We start from the raw sequence: 9,035 nt of genomic DNA on the forward strand, positions 1-9,035 counted from the left end.
GTGTGTGTGTGTGTGTGTGTGTGTGTGTGTGTGTGTGTGTGTGTGTGTGTATCGTGCCACCGCTGTCGTCAGAGCACTGCCCCTACCACAGGGGCATGCAGGGAGCCCATTGCAGGGCTGGTGTCAAGAGCCCTAGTGCTTCTCTGCTGGCTGGGGGCATGAAGTCGGGGGCATGCTCGTGGGCTCAGGAAGGAGGGGTTCCCTGGAACTTGGCGGGTATGGTAGACCACAGAGACCCCGGCATGCATGGCTGGGGCCGGCTGATTGTCTTCAGCCTCGTTCCAGGCAGGTGGGTGCTGCTAACTCTCGTTTGTAGGAGCGGAGAAGCTGGATGGCTTATCCCATCTGTGTGGGGGGTAGGGCGGGAGAGCTGGGCACCGGATGCCTGGGTTCTCTGGCAGTGGAGGTGCACACGGGGCAGGTTGGCTGTGTGTGAGGCACAGGACACCTGGTGTTTCTTCCTGACTGAGCACAGGTGGTCAGGAATCACCATTTCTGTGCCTGGCTGGGGAGAGCGGTGGGGCCCAGTGGTTAGAGCGCAGGGCGCTGAACTCTGGGTCCTGTCCCAGTTGTGGGTGCTGAGCGGCGTCTGGTGGTTAGAGGATGGCTGGGGCTGGGCAGGACTCCTGGGTTTTATTTTTTTCCAAGCCCTGCTGCTTGCTCACAGCTGGTCCTTGGGCGCGTTCCCGTTCCTCTCTGCCACAGCATCCCCCTCTCCCTGACCCATGTCCGGGGGTGTGATGCTGAGCAAGTTGCTGGAGGCGGGGGTGCGGTGTGATTTGCAAGGGCCTGAGGCGTAACCCCTCTGCTCCCCTTGCAGTGTGCACGCAGCTGCTGGTCTCCCGGCCCGACGAGGAGAACATCACGAGTTACCTCCAGCTCATAGAGAAGTGCCTGACTCACGAGGTATCATCTTCAGGGAAAGCTCCCTCTGCTCGTGGGGGCCTCCAGGCTCCAGGGCTCTGCTTCGCTGTGACCTCCTTGCCCCCAGTCTCTTCCGGGCTGCGTGGACCCTCAGATCCCTCCGTCTCCCCTTCCTCTGTAGCAAAGCAGCCCCGTTTGGTGGCCTCTCCTGCCCCTTCCCTCTGCCCTGGTGCCAGCCGGGCGTCTGACGGCTCTGTCCCTCTGCACGCAGGCATTCACGGAGACGCAGAAGAAGAGGCTGTTGTCCTGGAAGCAACAGGTGCTGAAGCTGCTGCGAGCGTTCCCCCGGAAGGCGGTGCTCGACATGCCACCCTACCGCTCGCAGAAGGGGTAGGTCTGTGGGCGTGGGGAGTGTGCAGCGGCGTGAAGGCTGGGCGTGTGGGCCGGCGGGGCGGCCTGCGTGATCTGGTTAGGGCCACTGCGCAGGGCTCTCCAGGGCCTGGGTTCTGCTCCCAGCTCTCTTGATGTGTGACTGAGGCTGCTTCCCGCCCTCTGTCTTTTTCGACGAATTTGTTTGGAACAGGGCCTGTCTGGGCAGCGCCCGGCAGGATGAGGCCCCAGTCTCAGCTGTTGTTGGTTGCTTCACGAAACAAGTAAATGGGGAGGGGGACGCTTGGGTGGCTGGGATCCTGCAGTGGAACCCAGGAGTTAGCGCTCGGGGACTAGAATTTGGGTTCACCAGGGCTCTCCGGAGTCATTGCTGCAGGCAGGTCACTTCCAGCCCTTCCACATCACCGAGGGGGCTGGGCAGCTGGCCAGTCTCTTCCGGAGGTACAGGACCCTGGTGCACTGTGATATGAAATCCCCCGTGCTCCAGCTCTGCGGCCTGCCCCCATGGATCCCGGGGGGAGGGGGAAGTGCTGGGAGCCTAAGCAACACACTGTGGTGGGTGGGGGAGTCTCAGAAATCCTGGCAGGCTTGGCTGGCTCCTGTGAATCCCAGACCCGTGCACAAAGTGGCTCAGATGTCCCCCAAGGCTGGAATCTGCCCCCATAAGCCACGCCCCCAGCTGGTGGGAAGCCAGTTTAGTTGGGGCCTCTCCTGCCAGGTGGCTCGATTTGGGGGGGCATATTGAGGCTGGTTGAAGGGGACTGGCTGAGGCGCAGTCGGTGTCTGCAGAAGCGGGAGCTTCACCCCATGAGTTGAGGGGCTGCTTGACTCGCCTTCAAGGAACCTCTGTTTCTGCGGGGATTGGAGTGGGGAGCTGGGCTGAGCCCTGCCCTCTAAACCTTTTGGAGTGGGACCCCCCCAACACCTGTCATTTCTGAAGATCTTGGCTCAGGTGTGTCTAGCACCCCAGGATGCTGAGATGCATAGGCGGGGGCACGCCAGGCATGTGCCCCGTGTGACGTTGGGGTTGAGGTCAGGAATCTCTCATCACTTCCAGTCAGCCCTTTCTTCCCCCATCCCCTTTTCTTTTCCCCCAGGTGGGCTTTTGGTTCCAACTCTCTCCCCATAGCTGGATCTGTGGGGGTGGGCGTCGCACGCAGAGGGCACCGGCAGTTCCAGATGCCCCCTCGAGCCATGCCCCCGAGCCGCCTGGGGTTGCTGAGCCCAGCGGGGATTGGAGGGGTCTTGCCCCGGCATGCACTTACCAGCCCCAGCCTAGGGAGCCAAGGACGACAGGTGAGGCCAGCGAGATGCGCAGGGGCTTGTGGCTGGGGCCCGCGGGCGTGTCGAAAGCAGAAGGCAGACCGGTGTCTCCAGCCAGACTTCTCCATGGCTCTGGCTGAGGCCCCAGCTGAGCCCAAGGGGGTTTGACAACGAACGGGGACAGCACAGACGGATCCGTCTAGGCTGGCAGTTTGGAGAGACCCATCTGAGTCTGGGAGTCCTGTGCCCTGTTGCCAGCTCTGGGAGAGGAGTGGGGCCCAGTGGGTAGAGCAGGAGGCCGAGGTTGGGACTCCTGGGTCTCAGCAGCAGCTCTGGGAGGGGAGTGGGGTCTAGTGGTTAGATGGGGGTGTGGCTCTAGTCCAAGATGTGCCATTAGATTCTCCATCTTAGTCTCTGTGTGCCTCAGTTTCTCCATCTTACTGTGGCGCTAATAGCCCTGCCCTGCCCTGCCTGCCAGGTGGCACAGGAGGACAGACGTGTGAGCGATTGTGAGGCGCTTGGGTATTCAGGTGCCGGAGGCCAGATGGGTACCTGAGCTGGAACTGGGAGCCGGGCACCTGGGTTCTATCCCAGCACTAGTGGTTAGAGTGTGAGGAGAAAGGACTTCTGAGCCCCAGAGCTGAGGGTGGGCAAGGAGTGGTGTCTAGTGGTTACAGCGGGATATGTTGATGGGTGGCCCCCTTTTAAAGTGACTTTCTGCTCCCCAGTGGCCGGGGGGCGGGGGCGGCGTGTCCCTTACAGCTGCCCTGTGATGCCCCAAGGCGGGGGGGTCTCTTTCCCAGCCCCGGGCTTACAGACCCAAGCCAGGCTCTCCACCCTGGGAGCGCCTGGGACGTCCCGCTGTTGTGCAAGGGTCTTGTGACTCTCGCTCTGGGGCGCTGCAGCATTAGCCCCCTGCGCCTGGGAAAGGTGGGGGCTCCGAGCCCGCCCGGTGCTTTCCTGCTATTGGTCGTTGACTCCGGATCCCCGTGTGCCAGGCTGGGGCGGAGCTGTTCTGTGCCAGCATCCTCCAGCCTTGTCTCCTCCTCTCTCCGCAGAACCTGTGGTTCTCCAATCCTGGGGGCAGCAACAGCATGCCCAGCCAGAGCCGCAGCTCGGTCCAGCGCACCCACTCGCTACCCGTCCACACGTCCCCGCAGGCCATTATCATGTTCCCCCAGGGTGAGTAGACAGGTCCTCTGCTTCCTGGCAGGCTCAGGGCAGCGGGAGCTCCTGGGGAGATGTGGCGTTTGTCACAAACTCGCCCCCCTCCTCTCCGGCTTTCAGCTGCTTCGTGGAGGCCTGTGGTGCTCCTCCCCAGAGCAGGCCGAACGCGTTGGCAAGCAGCGCCGGTGTCGGGCTCCGTGGCTCCGTGAGGGGCGTGGGGTCTAGTGGTTAGAGCAGGGGTGGGAGGGGAGGGCTGGGAGCCAGGAAGAGAGTGGAGGCTGGTGCTGTGCTGTCTGATACCACCTCCGTTTGTGACGTGTGGCAAATAGGAGACTGCCCTGCAGTGAACAGGGCTCTGCAACCCGACCCCCTGCTGCAGGGCCTCTGCCAGAGTATGGTCCCCACCAGTGTGGGGCTGGAGTCCGAGCCCCTGCTGCGGGGGGCTTTCTGCGGAGTGGGGGGCCGACGCGGGGCCCCCACTGGAGCACAGGGCCCGCCGGGCCAAGGCAGGAGCCCTCTGCAGGCATCCCGCACCGGTAATGAGAGGATGCAGGGCAGAGGGGTGGGGAGGCCTAGGCAGGTGCCGAGCCCTGGGCTAGGGGGTGCCTGGCTCTGGGGCAGGGGTAGGACACTTATTTAGGGGGGGTGCAACGTGGCGATTGGGGAAAGACGACAACCCCAAGCCTTCGCAGTGCTACGGGACGGCCGTGCTGGGGTTTCAGAGCACAGTGGGGTCTCAGCATTCCCGAGCGCTCCGTGTTGAGAATTTCACGAATGTCGAATTTCGCGACTGTGGCAGCCGCCGGCGCTCCCTGCTTGGGGCCCCGGGGAAGCGGCCGCTCGCTAATATTGAGACCCTACTGTACAGACTAACCTGGCAGCCTCTCTGTTACTCAGCCCCAGCGCGGTGATCTTTGAGCTCCTGTTGAACACCACTGGTCTAGTGTTTCGAGTTAGGATTCCTGGGTTCTAGCCCCTGCTCTGGCAGGAAAGCGGGGTCGGGTGGTTAGAGTGGTGCAGGCAGAGCGCCAGGACTCCTGGCTTCCATCCCTTGTTCCTCAAGGGGCTTGGGGATTAGAAGGTTAGAGCAGTGGAGGCTCGGAGCTGGGAATCCCAGCCCAGCCATTGGATTCTCCATCCCTGACTGTCTTTCAGTGGAGAAAAGTGGCAGTCCAGGGGTTAATGAAGCCCCTGGCAGAGGTCCTGCGCTGTGTCCAGGTTCCCTTGCCACCAGGAACTGTGGGGCCATGTGCTTAATCCATCTCTTCCTGCTGCCCCCCTCTGTAGATTGCCAGCTGCCCGGAACAGACCTGGAGATCAACCCCACGCTGGAGTCACTCTGCTTGAGCATGACAGAGCATGCACTGGGCGGTGAGCTACAGGGTTAGCCCGGGGTGGGGCGGTGTTAAGTGAGGATACAAACCACCACAGGAGACTGAGAGGGTCCCCCTTGGCCCCACCCCGGGATAGGTGAGCCCCCCACAGCCCTGAGTCGCAGCCAGACTGAGGGGCACATAGCTGGGTGTAGTCGGTGTTGTGATCCTGGGCCGTGACCTCCAAGCTGAGTGGCCGCCCAGGAGAGATTCGGCTGCCGCGCAGGTGATAAGCAGAGCGCCAGCAGCCTGTGTCTTTATGGGTGGTGCACATCCGCACAGCTCAGGGCACAGAACAAAATGTATTCCACCCATGGATGGAGAAAATTGACGGGAATGGTGCTGCCCTGGGGGCTGGCAAATTCCTATAAGAAGGCCTCTGTGGTGCTTAGCTGGAGCCGGTGCCTTAAAGGGGCTTTGTTACCCCGGTGCACAGAATCACTAGCGGGACAGCGAATGATCCCCTTCTGCCCCGGCCGCACTCACCACGCTCCGGTCCTGTTTTCTCTCCTTACAGACGGCACTGACAAGACCTCCACCATCTGACCAGCCATGGGGACCCGCGATTCCTGACAAGCTTTAGGGGTTTATCTATTTTTTGGGGGGGTGCTTAAAGGGGCGGTTGAATCTTCCACCCCACCCCACCCCACCCCACCCTTCCCCGGCGTGTGACAGCTCTGCCGCGTGGGGGGGTTGAAGAAGCTCTCACTACAATCTTACCATCTTATACGTTCTAATATTTTTCTACTTTATTATTACTTTAACTATGGTTTAATACTGAGCCGCCCCTGGAACTCCCAGGGGAGCGCTGAAGTCCGAAGCAGCAGGATCTTGGGTCACGCGTGCGTGTGTGTCCTCCCGCGTTCCCCTCTCCCCGCTCCTTTCTCAGCGTGGCCTGAGGAGGAGTGGGGAAGGGGGATACTGCACAGCTGATTCACTCTTCCCCGCCCCGGGGCAGGACAGTCGCTTATGGCCAAGGCCAGGCGCCTCGAAAGGCACCGGGGGGCTAACCTGACGAGCTGGCTTCTTCCGGGTTACCCCCCTGCCTGCTTTTCGCCCCCTGATCCCCGCAGTGGAGGGCAGGCTGGGGAGAAATCCCTCCACCTGTGGGGCTGTGAAACCTCTTCCTGAGCTCTTGTTAAGTGCCTGTAACTTCCCACCCCCACCTCTGTGACTTCTTGGGGGCGTAGCCTTGGAGGGAGGGCCAGGCCCTCCCCCCCCCCCAAGAGAAGGGGCTGGGGGCGTGGCTTGGAGGGGGTCACGCCCTCCCCGTAAGAGGGGTCTGGGGGCATGGCCTTGAGGGCAGCCTGCCCTCCTGCTTAAGGCAAGCAGCGGATTCAGGGAGAGAAGCCACATCCCAGGAAAGGGATGCTGGGTCTGGGTGGATTGGAGGGATTTTAACAGGCGGTGGGTCGGCGGGTGGGGCTTTGGCTGCACCTGGGGCCTTGGAGGTCAGCTTGGTGGAGGGGTGCCCCCTTTGGCCCTCCCTGTGGGTGCCTGGGCGGAGCCTGCACCCACACAGGGCCAACCCCCTCCCCCCCCGATGAATTGGCTGTTCACCTCCCTTCGGCCCAGCACCCCCCCGATCACCTCTCCCTGCCCAGAGCTCTGCGTTAGCAGCGCCCTCAGGCTGAGCTCAGGCAGCTGGGTTAGAGCGCCCCTTCCTGGCTAGGGGCTGAAACACACGCAGCTGGGTGGCTCTGGTCATGCTAATGACCTTGTGGGGGGGCTGTGAAGCAGGGGTTGTTTGCAAGTCCCTTTGGTGTGGCCTTGAAGACCCCTCCCCTCACCCCCCCTGGGCTTGAGGAGTGGAGGGGGATGAGCTGTTGCTAAATGCCTTGATGGGGGAGTTGGGGGAGATGATTGAGCCCTACCACGCTGGGGGGGAAGGGGGCGGGGGAGTCAGGCGGGAGTGAGTCTTCCCCTAACCCCCAAGCTATGTACGTGCGTGTGCATGTGTCAAACAAAAAAACAAACACTACATGGGTGGGAGGAGCCTGTAGGTAGGGGGTGGGGCATCTGAGCAGGGGGTGGGGCTTTTACCCTCTCAAGCCCCCTTTGCATTGGATTAACCTATTTATTCCCTTCTGATTTACAAGCCTTTTAAAAAAAACAAAACAAAACTCTAAAAGGTCCAAATTTTCCTGTTCCTGACCTGTACTTCCAGAAGGCACCAAAGGGTGTGGGCCTGGCTGTGCTCATGGAAGGGGACCCCCGCCCGAGCCCTGTGCAGTCACTAACACCTGGACAATGGCAGTGCCAATGTTGTTTCAACTGGGAGGCAGCACAGGTGCAAATGACTGGGCCAAGGGGTGAACTGGGGTCACCCCAAGGTATCCTCAAGTGTTCAGCAGCAGAAGAAAACTGGGGGGATGGTCCCCCAGGGATTGGTAGGGGCAACAATGTCCTGCCTGACCCTAGGTACAACTTTATCTTTCTTTCTGGACAAAACGTTTGCCCGGATCTCTGCCCTGCGGGGGGAGACACGTGCCCCAAAGGGGATGACCCCGATCTGAGCACCTCCCTTTGGTACAAAAGAAATCCCCCCCACCCCGCCACTGTTTCAATGTTAAAGGCCTTTCCAAAGTATATACTGAAGAGTAGTGAGTACAGAAAACAGCCCCACCCCAGGGGGCAACCCCCCCCAATTTCTACAGTAGAGAGACAAGGTTCCTGTTTCAGATAGAAATGTTATTTTAGATACATTTTATTATGAATAACTTTTGTTATGACTATGGCTGGTAACCATGAATACGTTATTAAAAAACAAAACGGAAAAAAAAAATTACAAAAAAAAAAAAACCAAACCCGGCCACCCGTGTTAGCTGGCTCTGTGTCCCGCTCTGTGCCCCCCGGCTCTCGCTGGCTGGCTGTGTGAAAGATCGTGCCCAAGTCCGAGACCTCCCCCTGGAAACCCCCAAACCCCCTCTCTGATAAAGCTGTACTTATTTTGTAACCCTGGTTTTTATTCTTGATTTGTTGGAGGGGTGTGGGCAGCTGGGGTTTGTGACGATAAGAGCCAAGAGGGGCCAGCTGGCCCAGGGGTTAGTGCACTGGCCCGTTGGGCTTTGCTGCAGATGCTTGCTGTGGGGCTGGCAGGGCTAATGCTGCCAGGTGGAGATCTGAGCACCCGAGGGGGTGGGGGTAGGATGCTGGTATTTCTGCTGTGGAGTCCTTCGCTGACCAGGAGAGGAGAAGAGAGGAGAGGGTGTTGATTGTAGGTTGTTCCTTCCCTCTGCAGGACAAGCACAGCAGGGGTGTGAAAAGGGACCTACAGCTGTATAGGCCTATGTAATCAGCTCAGCCTGCCCTCTCCTGCCAGAGGCTCTGTGACTCACAGGCCCCTGCTTGGCTCCCCCCAGGGACCAGCCAGGCCTGGCCACTTCAGGGGGCAGCATCTCAGCTGTGTGTGCAAGGCAGAGCTGTGGTTTCCTTCCTTCTCAGGGTGGCTGAGGAGGTTCTGCAGCAGCCAGCGCTGGTCCCAGCTTAGGCCCCAAAGTGCAATTCTCAGCTGGGATTTTTTTCTGCCCCTTTTTAGAGGTTTGCAGGCAAAACTCAACCCTGGGAGGCTCTGACCCTCCCCTGAAGCCACAGGCTGGCAGCAGTTTTTCAGTCAAGCAGGCTGGGGACTCAAGCAGGGAAGGATGGTGGTGGCCTGTAACTCCTCTGCTCCTCTTGCTGGGGAGCACACTTAACTGCTCAGCTCCTGCCTGGCCTTGTGCTGAACATGGGGCATTACCTCTGGCTGCTGCTGTAAAGAGCAGAACTCTGCCAACTTGTACTTCCTGGGGCCTGCCCCATGCACCTTCCCCCTGCTGGACCTGGCTGCCCAGTGCCTTGCAGCTGTTGCTCCAGCCTAATCCCTGGAGTTAATGCCCTGAGCAGTGGGGGCCACACTGCCTTTCTCCTGCTCTGAAGGGGAGAAGAGATCCCTGAAGCTGCTGGTGGGAGCCCAGTCCCAGAGGCTGGCACAGGGTC

At 60.4% G+C, this 9,035-nt stretch overlaps 1 protein-coding gene across 1 annotated transcript in view; it reads left to right on the forward strand.

Moving 5' to 3' along the window:
• SAMD4B (sterile alpha motif domain containing 4B) overlaps nt 1-6,925 on the forward strand; it is a 37,292-nt gene extending 30,367 nt beyond the window's left edge. Inside the window, exons 8-13 of the mRNA XM_075016553.1 lie at nt 821-906; nt 1,136-1,254; nt 2,352-2,550; nt 3,576-3,699; nt 4,972-5,055; nt 5,575-6,925. Coding sequence (XP_074872654.1) covers nt 821-906; nt 1,136-1,254; nt 2,352-2,550; nt 3,576-3,699; nt 4,972-5,055; nt 5,575-5,603 — 641 coding nt within the window. The 3' untranslated portion in view covers nt 5,604-6,925. The remainder of the gene's footprint in view (nt 1-820; nt 907-1,135; nt 1,255-2,351; nt 2,551-3,575; nt 3,700-4,971; nt 5,056-5,574) is intronic.
• The last annotated feature ends 2,110 nt before the right edge of the window (nt 6,926-9,035 follow it).

The sequence above is a fragment of the Carettochelys insculpta genome, chromosome 22 (assembly GCF_033958435.1).
Source record: "Carettochelys insculpta isolate YL-2023 chromosome 22, ASM3395843v1, whole genome shotgun sequence".
In the NCBI taxonomy this organism is placed as follows: domain Eukaryota; kingdom Metazoa; phylum Chordata; order Testudines; family Carettochelyidae; genus Carettochelys; species Carettochelys insculpta.